The sequence below is a fragment of the Myotis nattereri genome, assembly GCF_964212035.1.
Source record: "Myotis nattereri genome assembly, chromosome: 15".
In the NCBI taxonomy this organism is placed as follows: Eukaryota; Metazoa; Chordata; class Mammalia; order Chiroptera; family Vespertilionidae; genus Myotis; species Myotis nattereri.
In genome coordinates, this window is record NC_138090.1 from 3032355 (window position 1) to 3047586 (window position 15232).

Sequence of the window (15232 nt, forward strand, 5' to 3'; positions counted from 1 at the left end):
AGATGTTTTTATTGATTTCAGAGAGAGAGGAAGGGAGAGGGAGAGGGAGAGAGAAACATCCACGATGAGAGAGAATCGTGGATCGGCTGCCTCCTGCACGCCCCACGCTGGGGATGGAGCCCGCAACTAGGGCAGGTGCCCCGACCGGGAATCAAACCCTGACCTCCTGGGTCATAGGTCGGTGCTCAACCACTGAGCCACACCGGGCTCGAGTTTGCTCTTTAAGCTCAGTCTCTCCCTTTGTCAAACGTGAGCAGCGACACACCCTGCGTGGCGTTAGTGAGGGGAGCCGGGGGAATAATGTGTGTTCCCACTCACTTCGCCGGGTCCGGGGTACAGCCCTCGGCCGGGCAGATCCCTGCGTCTCGGGGACCCTCGCTTCCCGGGGAGAGCCTCCTGCCCAGAGCGCAAGAAACCATTTGGCCCGGAATGCACACACAATCCCTTTCTCTTTTTACACGCAGCAGATTAGCCGCCTAATTATATTTGGCATCGGCTAATATTAAAGCTCATCTGCCTCCCCTCCAACAGCTGCTGTCGGGGGGCTGGGGAGTCAGAAACATCCCGGCAATCCACCCCGAGATGGAAATATTTGTGGCCGATAATCTGTGCGAGGACCATTAAGAAGGGGCGGTGGATACGCTCGGGCGAGGGTGCGGAGTCCAGCGAGGAGGCCGTGCCTGTGTTAAATCTGACATCGTGCTGAGCGCACGCCAGGCAGCTAGGCCCGGAGAGGTGCCCGCCATGCCTCGCAGTGTCCCGGGCATTTCTGGTCTCCGCTGGGGCTGATGTAGTCACTACCCTGTGTTCTAATTTTGCGTCTTCTTGCAAAGTTCAATGTCAACCAGGCCTTTCTGGATTGTTACAGTAAGCCGGCCTTTGCTGTACCATTCAGGGTCTAGATTTAAATATATATACTAGTATATATGTATTTTTTTATTGATTTCAGAGAGGAAGGGAGAGGGAAATAGAAACATCAATGATGAGAGAGAATCATTGATCAACTGCCTCCTGCACGCTCTCTCCTGGGCATGGAGCCTGCATCCCAGGCGTGTGCCCTGACCGGGAATCGAACCGTGACCTCCTGTTTCCTAGGTCGACGCTCACCCACTGAGCCACGCCAGCCTGGCTAGACGGGATGCGTTTGGACAGCATCCTGCTAGGGACAAATAGCGTTTGTGCAAATCAGGAGCAGGGGCCCCTCCTCACCCTCTTCACGACACCTTCGCCATCTGTTCCAAAAATGTCCTCGCCACCCACAGATGTACGCCGCCCAGCACGGGCATACGCTCCTAGAGCGGTACCGTGCACGGCCTGCTTGGCACAGCCAGGCTCCCGATGCCCCCAGAAGACTGCCCCCGAGCGAGGCGAGGGAGGAAGAGCCCAGAGGTGCTCGTCCTGCAGAGGAGGGAGGGGGGTGCGGCCGGTCTCTCTCACTTCGCAGCCTCCCTCTTCCCGTGCTATTAGGTGGTGCCAGCTGTCAGCACCTGGTGCTGGGTTGGCCGTGCCACTCCGCACCCTCCTGCTCCCCAGGCCGCCGCTGTTTGCCAGGGTAAACAGTCCCCGAAAGTGGCCGTGGCTCTCCCAGCCCGCCGTCCCCAATGAGCCCGGGCCTCCTTTCCTGGGGCCCACGGGTGGGGTGCCGGATGAGTGTTTAAACCCGGATCAGAGTAGCCACCGTCCTCTCTGTCCCCAGTGTCCCCAGCACTCCTCTCTCGCTCTGCCTCCCCAGCCCCTCCCTTTTTTAAACGGGGGTGGGGGGGGGGCGGGGTGGTAGGGGAGAGGGAAGAGGCTGTCTTTGATCTCCGTGGAGGAAAAAAGTCTGTTCTGTTCAGGCTTTTGGCTAACACAACAAACAGTGTTTAAAATTTAACTTTGCTTAATTAATTAGTAATTCTGTTTAATGCTGTCTGATCTCCCTCCAAAAGGTATTCTGAAGCCTGAGAAGGGAACATCAAAGGGAGCGGGTGAGGATGGTCAAGTAACGCATTTAATCTGGCAGTTGCTGGGGGTGGAGCGATGCCAGGCTGCAGGAGGGAGGGTGGGGAAGCATCATCGGTAAACACAGCAGCTCGGCTCCGGCTCCGCTCCTCGCGGCGGCCGGGAGTGAGGAGGGACCGAATGAGGAGGGACGGGGAGCCGTTTTGGAAGAAAAGGGCGGCGTGGCTCCGTGGGTGAGCGTCGACCTAGGAACCAGGAGGTCACGGTTCCATTCCCGGTCAGGGCACAGGCCCGGGTTGCGGGCTCGATCCCCAGTAGGGGGCGTGCAGGAGGCAGCCGATCTATGATGCTTCTCTCTCATAGATGTTTCTCTCTCTCCCCCTCTCCCTTCCTCTCTCTGAAGTCAATAAAAACATATTTAAAATATTTAGAAAAAGCAAAGGAGCCTCACCCGCTGCACCAGACTCCTCTGAGCCGAGGGCGGGCTTGAAGGAGGCGGCGGGGACATTTCTGTCCATGGCTGCCATGCATGGCTGGGCAGGCGGTGCGCGCACCAGGGTTCCCAGCGGAGCAGGTGAGCAGCAGGTGGAGCCGGGTGCCCGGTGCGGGTGAAGGCTGCGTTCGCCTGCAGCGCGGGTCGCAGACTTCTCTGTAAAGGGCCAGGAGAGTACGCGTTTTTGGCTCCGTGGACCAGACCGTCTCTGTGGCAACTACTGGACTCTGCCATTGTGGAGGGAAGCAGCCATACACAGTGTGTGTCCGAGCGACTGTGTCCCAATAAAACTTCATTTATGCCAACAGGAGGCGGCAGGTTTTGGCTCATGGGGGCGTGGTTTGCCAGTCCAGCGCTCCGTCACCCAGGGGAATCCAGAGGCAAGACAGGCTTTGCTTTTCTCCTGCTCTGTCCCTTTCCTTCCTTCCCCTCCGACTTCCTCCTCTTTCACATGAGCAGTATCTCCTGTTGCGGCTGTGCCTGGCAATTGAAGCGTGATCAGACTCCCCCTGAAATGAGGCCCCCCAAGAGATCATCTCTGGGAAAACATGTCCCTGAGCTGCACAAGGAGCAAGAGGCAGAGAATGGGCTCAGAGCCTGGTGCCAAAGCCTATCTCCAGGCTAGTTTTCTTCACTGAGGTTGGACCCTGGCAGCCTGTGGTAGGCACCGTTCTCCCTCCTCCAGGCCACCCGTGAGCCAAATGATGGATGGTGGATGCATGGATGGTGGATGGATGGATGGAAGGATGGATGGATGCTAGATGGATGGATGGAAGGATGGATGGATGGTAGATGGATGGTGGATGGATGGATGGAAGGATGGATGGATGGTAGTTGGATGGTGGATGGATGGATGGAAGGATGGATGGATGGTAGTTGGATGGTGGATGGATGGATGGAAGGATGGATGGATGGTGGATGGATGGATGGTGGATGGATGGATGGTGGGTGGATGGATGGTGGGTGGATGGATGGAAGGATGGATGGATGGCAGATGGATGGTGGATGGATGGATGGAAGGATGGATGGATGGTAGTTGGATGGTGGATGGATGGATGGAAGGATGGATGGATGGTGGATGGATGGATGGTGGGTGGATGGATGGTGGGTGGATGGATGGAAGGATGGATGGATGGCAGATGGATGGTGGATGCATGGATGGATGGTAGATGGAAGGATGGATGATGGATGGTAGGTGGGTGGATGGATGGATGGATGGATGGATGGTGGATGGATGGATGGATGGATGGATATAGATGAAGGATGGATGGATGGATGGATGGATGGGGAGGTGGGTGGAGGGCGATTTGTTCTGCACAGGGATGGCTGGGGGCGGGTGCTGGTTTGGCCTCGTTTGGTTCCAGTGGGTCCATGTGGAAGTAGAAGCATGACCCCTGAGTCCCGCCCCTGACCCTGGCCTTGGGGTCTGCAAGGCTTTGATCGGTGGGTTCTGTGACACCCGCCTTCTCTAGCCATTGGGTAGGGGGCAGTGAGAGGGTGAAAGGCCATCTTTGGGGGCGCTGCCTGTCCTTGTTCCTGGCCCCCAGGGCCCCAGGGCAGGATGGCTCCCAGTCCTCCTACCCTTGTGTGCCCGGCCCCTGCTGGGAAGGACCCCCTCCAGGGGTGTGTGGGTGGTTTTCTGAGCCAGGATGGGATGAGGCCCTGCTGGTGAAGGGAGGACAAGCCAGGCCACTCTGATCTGCAGAGAAGACGCGCAGCGGGGGAGGGGCGGGAGGGACGTCGCCGGGAGAGGGGAAGGAGGAGAGGCAGGGGAGGACCTGACGGAGGACAGGCTGTTTCTGCTCGGAGGGGAGGAGGGGGCCCCAGAGGAGAGAGCGGGACAGAGGTTTCTTTTCTTTGGGTTTTATCAAGTGGAACTTGAAAGGCAACATTGAACCTGAAGGTGGTTTTCTGATAACTTCCCTTTGAACTTGAAGTTTGGTCCCGATAAGTCTGGCCGGCTTACATCTCCAGCCAGGACCTCCGCGCAGGAGGCAGCGGCTTTGAAGATGGAGCTGGCCTGTTTCTCTTTCTTCCTTTCCTTTTTCTCCTCTGCAGCCCCCACCCCGCCCTCCGGAGTGGTGTGTGTGTGTGTGTGTGTGTGTGTGTGTGTGTCGGGGGATGGGGGGGTGAATAAAGGATGTTGCAGGTCATGATAGCAGCGTGTCCCCCGTGGGCAGAGCGTGGGTGTGCCCTGGAAGGGGCCCCCTGGAGCAGCTGGACAGCCCTGGAGGGCAAAGCAGCTTTGACTCCAGCAGGTGGGCCAGGGGGGCAGGGAGGGGCCCCAGCACGAAGCCTCACGCGTCCTCCCTTGCCTCCCCCACAGTGGCCCTGCCCCCCGAGAAGACCGACGGGCTGGCCAGTGGAGATGAGAAGAGGATGGAGAAGCTGAGCGAGTCCTGCCCGGGCTCCAAGAAGCAGCTGAAACTGGAAGTAAGTTCCCTTCCTGGCGCTGGGCCTGGAGTGAAGGGTTTTCTCTTCTCGGTGGTGCTCCTCCTCCTCCTCCTCCTCTTCCTCTTCCTCTTCTTCGTCTTCGTCTTCTTCCTTAAAATATATTTCTATTGATTTCAGAGAGGAAGGGAGAGGGAGAGAGAGATGGAAACATCCATGATGAGAGAGAATCATGGATCGGCTGCCTCCTGCACGCCCCACACTGGGGATCAAGCCTGCAACCCGGGCACGTGCCCTTGACTGGAATTGAACCTGGGACCATTCAGGCCGCAGGCCGGCGCTCTATCTGCTGAGCCACACTGGCTAGGCTCGGTGGTGCTTTTTGAGGAGGAAGCTGAGGCCTGGCCCGATGTGGAGGCCGCTCACCTCCTGCGTGGACAGGAGAGGGAAGGCCCAGGTCTGGACGTCCCACACCCTTGGGAGCCCGAGGGGGCCTGTTTCTGGAGGGGCAGCTGCCTGCCCGGACTGTTTGTGGTCCCTGGAGAGGGCTCACCTGGAGGTGGGGGGTGGCAATAGCTGCTCAACCTGCCTCTGAACTTCAAACCCGGGCTTCCTGTGGAGCTAGTCAGAGGGGCCCGGGAGGGGGAGTCAGTTAAACTCTATGTGTGCATGCATGAGTGCGTGGGCATGCATGTGTGTGTGTGTGTGAGCACATGTGCGCATACGTGTGTAGTAAGTGTGTGGGCGAGCACGTGCGCACATATGTGCAGGTGTGTATGTGTGAGCACGTGCATGTGTACATGCAGGTGTGTGCGCCTGCGTTTGTGAGTGTGTGTGTGTGTAGGGGTGTGTGAGCATGTGTGCACATGTGTGCAGGTGTGCATTTGTGTGGGCATGCATGCATGTGTGTGCAGGTGTGTGCATGCCTGTCTAGGTGTGCGTGTGTGAGTGCGTGTGTGCGGGGTGAGGGCTGTGCCGCCTGAAGCAGTTCCTCAGAGCAGAGCGGGCACTTGGCAGGTATCAGACGGACATGTCACAACTGAGGGAAGAGCGGCTTTGAGCTCAGCGTGGCTGCCAGAGCGGCGGGAGGAGCTGGCTGTGCGCGGCAGAGGCTGGGGGCAGGGCACGGCGCCTGGCCACGCTTTCTCCAGTGGCCGGGGGCCAGTGCCACCCGCGTGGGGCTGAGCCTGTCCGCATGCCCCGCCGGCCGGGGCAGGACGAGGAACAGGGTGGTCTGGGCCTCTCTGCTTGTTTTCAGAGAACCTCGTGGATCAGAAAGGCCCTTTCCGGACTCCCTCTCCCCGTCAGCGTCCTTCCTAGAACGCCCTGGTGGTCAGCCGGCCCCGCACGCTTCCCCCAGCGGCAGAGCTCTCACGCCCGCTCAGGGTCCCCGTGCTTAGACTCCTCGGGTGGGAGAGCAGTATGACGTCACTGTATTAGGAATCATTACAAAGAGGAGCAGCTACTAGCATTCATCGGGCTTTGCTGTGTGCCAGCCAGTTTCCACACTTGTTTCCAGCTCCCCAAAGCAGACCCCGAGACAAGGGTCCGGGGGTGATCCCCGGGAGCAGGGAAGGAGGGGAGCCGACGAAGGTTAAGGGCAGGTGAGGCTCAGTCCCACAGGTGCCCTCAGATTTGTCCTCTGGAGAGGCGTGGAGGCTGGGGTACCATCCACCACTCGCCCCCCACGCTGGGCACGCCGTCCCTGGCTTTTCCTTCCGGCTGTCCTCGACACAGAAGCCGGGGGCTGGAGGTGGGAGGTCGGGACTTGTCTCCCACGGCTATGAGCACCGAGGGCGGAGGGCCAGGCCAGTGACTGCTCCCGACAAGGCTATGAGGGCGACACCATCGCTTCCGTAACTTACACAGGGAAACTGGGGTGCAGGGAAGCCGTGCCCAGGCGGAGGGCACGCAGCTGTGGAGGGCCGCGTGGGCTGCCACCTGAAGTTGGCTGGGCCTTTAGTTCTTTGTGCCCACCCCTCTCCTGCCTTTTGGTCAGGTGGCCACCCTGGGAGCCGCAACACGGCTTCCCAAGTTACTGTGCCCTGTGTGTGTGTGTGCGCGTGCACGCGTGTGCATGTGCGTGCAAGCAGGTGCAGGTGTGCACAGGCTGCACATGTGCATAGGTGTGCATGAGTGTAGGCGCATGCACGTGTGCAGGTGTGAGTGCATGCAGACATGTATGTGTGTGTCTATGCATGTGTGTGTGTGTAGGCATGTGGGCAGGGTAGCTTCTACCTCTGGGTTCAAGCTCAGTCTTCCCAAGGCCACAGAGCCCTCTCTCAGACCCTCCCCCGGTGTCCCTTAGCCTGTGAGGACCCAGGCCTGTCTGGCACCCATACGGGCATCTCTCCTCAGGCCAAGCCTTCCTGCCCAGCCTGGCTGCTCTCCCTGGCCTGTCACATCTTGGTCATTACTCTGCAGTGGGAGGGGCAGCCCCGTGGCCTGGCCTCCAGGCGTTCCAGCCGCTGGGTGACAGCGCGCCGTGTGCTGTCTGTCTGTCCGTCTGTCCAGGAGCTGCAGTGTGACGTGTCCGTGGAGGAGGACAGCCGGCAGGAGTGGACCTTCACCCTGTATGACTTTGACAACAACGGGAAGGTCACCCGCGAGGTGAGTGTGCCCGCCTGACCCCTGGCCATGGGCCGTGCCCTGGGGCACAGGGGGTGCTGGTCCTGTGCCAGGTGACTGCCCGTCCCCTCTGCGAAGGCAGGGCCTGTCCCTGCAGGTGAACTGAAGCAGGAGGGTGCAGGGAGCGGGTGTGGTGGGAACCAGGCTAGGCAGGTGCTGAGCCCCGAGGCCTGCTGGGAAACGGCTTGTCTCAAACAGGCAGCTCCCACAATGCTGGTCTGGCCCCGGATGTTCTGGCCCAGCCCCGCAGAGGGCTTGGGTAAAAGTTAAATTAGCGCAGGCAGGAAAAGTGGAAGTAGATCAAGGGGACTCCATCAGAATGTAAACGCGGTGCCCCCGAGGACAGGACCTGCGGAGTGCAGGGCAGCCTGCGGGATGCAGGAAACATTTGCAATCCTCGATCTGATACAGGAATAACAGCCAGAATACTGTGTATGGAGAATGCCTAAAATGTCACATAGGAAATGAAGTAATTCTATCAAAAATGGGCAAAGGACTTGAATAGACTTTTCTCCAAAGAATATGTACCAATGGCCAATCCGCACATGAAAAGCTGCTCAGCGTCACCGATCATCAGGGAAATGCAAGTCGAAACCACCATGAGACCCCACCTCACACCACGAGGATGGCTGCTCTACAGACAAACAAAAAACAGCAAGTGTTACCCGGCTGGCGTGGCTCAGTGGTTGAGCGTCAGCCTATGAACCAGGAGGTCAGGGTTCGATTCCCAGTCAGGGCACATGCCCAGGTTGTGGACTCCATCCCCAATGGGGGGTGTGCAGGAGGCAGCCGATCCATGATTCTCTCTCATCATGGATGTTTCTCTCTCCCTTTCCCTTCCTCTCTGAAATCAATAATTATATATATATATATATATATATATATATATATATATATATATATATTTATTTATTTTTTAAGAGAGAAAATAAAGTAAGTGTTGTCGGGCAAGTGGCAAATTTGGGACCCTGTGCACTGTTGCTGGGGATGTCAAATGGCGCAACTGCTGAGAGAAGCAGCATGAGGGTCCTCAAAGCATGATACACAGAACCCCCATGGGACCCAGCCCCCCACTTCTCAGTATGTGTCCCCCGACATTGAAAAGAATGGTCCTGAAGAGATAGATGCCTGTACATCCACGTTCATAGCTCCATCAGCCACAACAGCCCCAGCGTGGACACAAGCCAAGTGCCCGTCGGCCGATCAGGATAAACCCACGGCGGGCTGCACCTGCCGTGGAATATTACTCAGCCTTGAAAAAGGGAGGGGATCCTGGATCTGCTGGCTGATCCTCGAGGACATTATGCCAAGTGCAACGAGCCAGCCACTGACGGACAGATGCCGTGTGATTCTGCTCATAAGAGTTGCCCACAGGAGTCAGACACATAGACAGTGTAGAATGCAGGTTGCCAAGGGCAGGGGGATGAGGGGGATAGGGAATTGAGAAGAAAAATGAGTTGCCAGTATCAGAGGTTCTGGAGATTTAACAGGAGGCTGGACCTGGCTCCTCGGAGATGCTCTCAGCCTGTGTGGCCCTCGGGCGGCCGCCTGCTGTGGGCGGGGCCAGCACACACCTGCCTGGCCAGGGCGGTGCTTGCGGGTGGGGGTGACGGGACGGCCCAGTCTGTCTGTGTCCGGGCAGGGTCGCTGGGCAGGTCATTGCCACCCGAGGCTGTGGCCCGGAGAGCGCACATCCCCGCTGCAGACACGCTGTGCCTAAGGCCGCGCGGTTTCTGCTTCCCTCCTGCCGCCAGGACATCACCAGCCTGCTGCACACCATCTACGAGGTGGTGGACTCCTCCGTCAACCACTCCCCGACGTCCAGCAAGACGCTGCGGGTGAAGCTCACCGTGGCCCCCGATGGGAGCCAGGGCAAGAAGAGCATCCTTCTCAACCACCCCGGTGAGGGGCGGGCGCTGGGAGCTACCCTGGGGGCAGGTGGGGTTGTGGCAGGTCCTTGAGGGGGTGGGGTTTGGGTGGAGAGAGGATTCCAGGTGGAAGGCCCGAGGGAGCACAGCCCCGAGGGAGCACAGCGCGGCTGGGCAGGCGTGTGGCCGGCAGCCTGGGCAGAGGCTGTGTTGTGTTGTGTTGTGTTGTGTTGTGTTGTGTTGTGTTGCGTTGCGTTGCTTTGTGTTGTGATGGGTGGGCCGGCTGTGGAGCACAGCCCTGCAGTGTGGGGAGGAGCTGAGCAGGACCGGTGGCTGTGAGACCCCTGGGTCTGGCCCTGGCTCTGAGAAGCCTGGCCACCGAGCCATTGGGCAGCTGCTGGGGCCAGCAGCTTGGAAAACCTGGGCAGGACCCGGAGGCTGGCCGGGACAGGATCGAGCTGCTCACCGGGCTGTGTCTGGGGCGGGACTCAGACCTGCAGAGCACCAGGCCCAGGGCGGAGACCAAGCCGGCGGAGGAGCTGCGAAGCTGGGACAAGAAGCAGCGAGCCCCCCTCAGGTACGGCGGGCAGGGGCGGGCCGGGCAGCCCAGGGCACCTGAGCACGGTTAAGCACCAGCTGTGTACTGCGTCTGAGGGATCCCGAGCAGGAGGCTTCCCTCTGCACTCTCTTCAGGGGCAGTGATTTCAGGCGACAGGCTCACAAAGTTTGATTTTTAACTGAGTACTGCCCGACTGGCGGTTGACCTATGAACCAGGAGGTTGCGGTTGATTCCCCGTCAGGGCACAGGCCCGGGTTGCGGGCTCCATCCCCAGGAGGGGGCGTGCAGGAGGCAGCCGATCCATGATTCTCTCTCATCATGGATGTTTCTCTCTCTCTCTCCCTTCCTCTCTGGAATCAATAAAAAAAATTTTTTAAATTAAAAAAATAACTGAATGCAGGTCTACATTGCTCTCTCCAAACGCTTTAGGCCAGAGACGTTTGGCATTTGGCGTTTGCTGGTTTGCACAGGTGCTCAGGGTGTATTCCTTACGTGTGATTTTGGGGTCTGGGCGGCACCTTGGGGTTTTGCACGTTGGTGTTTCTGCGGGCAGAGGTACGAGGACCCACACCAGGTGGCATAAAGACCATGGCTGCCCTCTCCTCGCTTAGGGCCGGCGTGGCTGCCCAGGGGGTTAGGAGAAGCCCTTGCTTTCAGGCACTGGGGCTTCGGGACTGCGCACGAGGCCCTCCTGAGGCTGCAGTCCCTTCCCCGGTGCTGGTTCTTTAACTTCCAGGAGGGAAGGAGGAGCGGTGGGAGGGGAAAGGGGCTGCTTAGGAAGCATGGAGCACAGGGCAGTGAAGCGCAGGGCTGTCTGAGACAGGAGGTACGCTGATTCCTAAGTGAACATGGAAGGGAAGGTCTGGACTTTGAGAAGCAGCAGCACAGGGAACAGAGAGAAGGGGGACGCAGGGGGCTCAGCGTGTGTGGGCAGGGGCTGACGATCACAGGTACCTGGGCTGGCTGCAGGTGGGGGGCTCTGCTGGGGAGAGGGGGGCGGGAGGGGGGACGTGCAGATCACCGTGGCCCTGTGGGAGGAAGGTGGCCTCCGGCGGCGCCTCTTGCCCCGCCCTTCCATGCACACACAGGGAAGGCCCGCTCGGGGCCCTGGGCTCTGGGGCAGGTGCCAGCCTCAAGTCCCCCGGCTGGGAGGCTTCTGCCGCCCACACCCCCTAGGGAGCAGGCGGGAGCTAGGCTACCTGTCTGGGGTATGCGGCAGGCACACTTGAAGTCTGGCTTTGGGGCACCCTTATGTGTCGACCAGTAACCCCTGACCCTGCTTTGGGCCTGTTCCTCCAAGGAAGCCCAGGGAGGCCAGGGAGGGGCTGTCTCCATGGACCACTTCCTCCCTCACACCCTCCCCAGGACCAGAGGGAAATCAGCAAAGGGTCCAGGAGGATTTGCCCCGTGGTTTCCCAGGAAGCTGTGGGGCTGTCCCCTCCCTGCCTGCCCCCACCCCAGCGCCCCTGGCCAGCACCCGTCACTCACTTGCCTTCCTGTGACAGGTTCCAGGGGGACAGCCATCTGGAGCAGCCGGGCTGCTACCACCATTGCGTGGATGAGAACATTGAGAGGAGAAACCACTATTTAGACCTCGCTGGGATAGAGAACTACACGTCCCAGTTCGGGCCTGGTAAGGCGGGCTGAGGCGGGCGTGGCCAGGCCGGCAGGTGCGTCAGGCGGGTAGTGGTCACCGTCCCCCCTGGGCTGGGGGAAGGCACGGCTTGGATGGGACAGGTTCCAGATGTTTTTGGAGGCGATGACATTAAAAACCTTAAAACAAAGTAAAGGAATGCCTAGCTGGCGTGGCTCCGTGGCTGAGCATTGACTCATGAACCAAGGGGTCGCTGGTTCGATTCCCGGTCAGGGCACATGCCCAGGTTGTGGATTCAATCCCCGATTGTGCAGGAGGCAGCCGGTCCATGATTCTCTCTTGTTGATGTTTCTATCTCTCTCTCCCTCTCCCTTCCTCTTTCTCTAAAAATCAATAAAAGTATATTTAAAAAAATAATTAACACAGGCACAAAGCGAACCAAATCAGAGTATCTGAGGGCTTATAACACAGTGAAGACCAGTCGTCCCACACCCACCCTGCCCTCCTGCCCTGCGCCCCTCTCCGCCCAGGGAGGACCCCACTTCCCTAGCTCTGTCTGTATCAGCTCTCGTCCCAGCTCTCGCTGAGACCAATGAGAACGGAGCTCAGGTAACTTCACCCCGCCCCCTCCATGCTGGTTTTCTGGGGTTACTTTGGAAGTTGAGGAACAGGCCTGCAGGTCTCCTTCACGCCCCACGACCCCAGATGGGCACCCTCTCTGCCTCCCTCTCGTTCGCAGCTCTCCCTAGAGCGGGGAATTCCGTTTAAAGACCCCACACAGACACAGTTCTTCCCACTTAGCAGATGGCAGGGCTCCACTGCAGAGCGCTGTCCCCCGAGGCCAGGAGGAGGCGGGGACGACGGGACTCTGATAAAGAATAGCCGGCCTTCCTCAGTCTCGGCGAACCGGGCTTAAGGTGATTTGTGGGGCACAGTGCAGCGCCGCGCACAGTAGGTGCTCATGAAATACCTGTTGCATTGCTTCCTAGGCTCCCCGTCCGCGGCCCAGAAGTCAGAACTGCCCCCCCGCACCTCCAACCCCACACGGTCTCGCTCCCACGAGCCCGAAGCCGTCCACGCGCCCCACCGAAAGCCCCCAGGCGCAGACCCAGGCTCCTCCCACGGCCTTGACACCCCGTTCGCCAAGGTCCCGGAGGCCCAGCAGCGGCTCCGGGGCGCCCAGGATGGGAGCAAGCACTTTGTGAGGTCCCCCAAGGCCCAGGGCAGGAACGTGGGCGTGGGCCACGCGGCCAGAGGGGCAAGAAGCAAACCCCCCGTGGGACCCGCCGTCCCCGCGGTGTCCCCGTCCGCCCACCTGGCCGCCAACCCGGGCCTCCCCCCCACCCTGGCACCCCTCGGGCACAGGAAGCACAGGCACCGAGCCAGGGAGGGCCAGCAGGGGTGCCGGGCCCTGCACGCCCCGCTGGCGGGCGTGCAGGGCCCGGGCCGGGACCACCTGCGGGAGCTGCCCGCGCCCGCCGCGGTGGCGCACGACGGCCAGGCCGGCCAGGCGGTCCAGAGACATGAGCACCACCACCACCACGAGCACCACCACCATTACCACCACTTCTACCAGACATAGGCCCCGGCTGCCGCCACGCCAAGGACCTCCCCCCCCCCCCCGCCTTCTTATTCTATTAATTATTGTTATGATGACTATTGTTATTAATAATTATTGTTACTCCACTAATATTCAGCTAGCCTCCGTGTAGAAGATGTATGGACACACAGGACTAAACCTTATTTATATGCCGTGGGGACTGCGTCACTCACCCGAGACGGGGCTCCGGCCTCCCTCGGGTTCCCAGCTGTGGTTTCTCGCAGGCCCACGCCCTTCCCAGCCCCCTGCCCCTCCCCCGGAGCCATGGGCCGGAGCCCTGCCACGCCCCCATGGCTCCCAGGAGGGCACCCTTTCCGCCGGCTCCCAGAGACCCTCGAAATCTCTCCGAGAAGATACACAGCTGCTACCTCTTAGTATTATTCCCGTTTCCTTCTGCCCTGGACTGATGGCAACGCGCCCCGAGGTTCTCCGCGGACAGCGGGCCGCTGGGCTGCCTCCGGCTGTTGTGTGTGTGTCCCAGCCCAGAGCCTGCGCTGTCCTTCCTGCGGGATGTTCCCAGTGCGGTCACGCTCGCCCACCCGGAACGCGGCCGTCTTCTCTGCCCGCACAACCCGAAGACACGCGTCTCCGCTCCCTCCTCCTCCTCGCTTTAGAAAGATACGCACACAGTTAAAGACTGCCCCGAAACCAGACTCCTCGTTCTGGAAACCTCCGAGAGGGAACCGGCCACATCAGCCATCGTGGCTTCCCCAGGCCGGGCAGCGGGGGAAGATGCGGGAACCTCGAGTTCTCCCCTCGGCAAAAATCCACGCGGCCCGATGCGGTTCCCTGACGGCTCTGTATCTATAGCTAGACGCCACCTGTCCATGTCGATGTATCTTTCTATAAATATACACTCTCAGGTACCTTCCCCGTGTGCCCGAGTCCCTGCTTCACTTCCCCAGACCCCTCTGAGCCCAGACGTGGCCCTGCACACCTCCTGCTGGGGCCACGGTCCATCGGATGCGAACAGCTGCTCATCTGTCCTCGGGGGGTCTCTTCTGTGGTTCAGGGTCTGACAGGTTTGGACAGGCCTGCTGGGGCTCAGGAGCTGGGGTGTGTGTGTGTGGCGGGGACAGTGGCCAGAGCTGGCCCCAGGAGCAAGCTTTTGTCTGATGGGGGCCTGGAGGGGCCAGAAAAGGACCGCTCTCCACCCGTCGGGACACTCACATGGCGCTGGTTGAGGAGAGTTTATTTTTTTTTTAAATATATTTTATTGATTTTTTTCCAGAGAGGAAGGGAGAGGGATAGAGAGCCAGAAACATCAATGAGAGAGGAACATCGATCAGCTGCCTCCTGCACACCCCCACTAGGGATGTGCCTGCAACCAAGGTACATGCCCCTGACCGGAATCGAACCTGGGACCCTCCAGTCCGCAGGCCGATGCTTTATCCACTGAGCCAAACTGGTCAGGGCGAGGAGAGTTTAATAAAGGAGAGAGCCACACCGTGCGGGCAAAGCCAGGAGTGCAGGATCCAGGCAAGCTCTGGGGTGTCACTCCCAGGCCTGCAGGGGGTGGAGAAGGTGAGCGATGCCGCCAGCCTGTGGGGACCCTGCAGGGACCTGGCATCCGGGCCTCCCTCTCCTGCCCGCCCTGCGTCCTGTTGTGCTGAAGCCATGGGGAGATGGAGCGTGGGGAAGCTGCTAATGGGGGTCCCCCTGCAGGCAGGCGGGTGTCCTTCCCGGGGAGAGAAGAGAGTGGAGAGTGAGCCCAGCTGCCTGCCTGTCTGCTGCTTGGTCGCCCAGCTGCCACCCCCTTTCCCAGAGCCTCTGGTTTGGATTCAATGTGGTCGGAAAGGGGTTCTTTTTGAAAATACTAGGCTTAGTTGTCACCAAATGATTGGGTTAGTGCCGGTGCGCCTGGCAGTGGATTAATACCGTTCATCCTCAGGACAACCCTCGGAGGCAGCCAGTGGCAGCTCGGGGAGCTGGAGCGCAGAGAGGTTGAGTAACTCACCTGAGATCACACAGCAGGTGGCAGAGCTGGGGCTCTAGTCTTCCCCGCCGCCCCTGAACCACTGCGTCTGGGCCTCTGACAGTCAGTGTCCAACACAAACTGATGGGAATGTAACCAAAGCAGGGAAGGCAGGGAGGAGGGAGGAGGGAGTCCCCCCGCCCCCCAAGGTGCTTTGTCACGGTGTGGGTGCTGCCAGCTCTC

General features: G+C 59.8%; 1 protein-coding gene across 1 annotated transcript; it reads left to right on the forward strand.

The window, feature by feature from the left end:
• The first annotated feature begins 4766 nt into the window (after positions 1 to 4766).
• Positions 4767 to 13945, forward strand: NKD1 (NKD inhibitor of WNT signaling pathway 1). The gene is made up of 6 exons (XM_081108008.1): positions 4767 to 4867; positions 7340 to 7435; positions 9208 to 9355; positions 9814 to 9898; positions 11386 to 11513; positions 12464 to 13945. Exons 1-6 carry the CDS (start codon positions 4814 to 4816, stop codon positions 13054 to 13056), a joined length of 1104 nt encoding a protein of 367 aa, XP_080964134.1. The 5' UTR covers positions 4767 to 4813; the 3' UTR covers positions 13057 to 13945.
• Positions 13946 to 15232: the final 1287 nt, after the last annotated feature.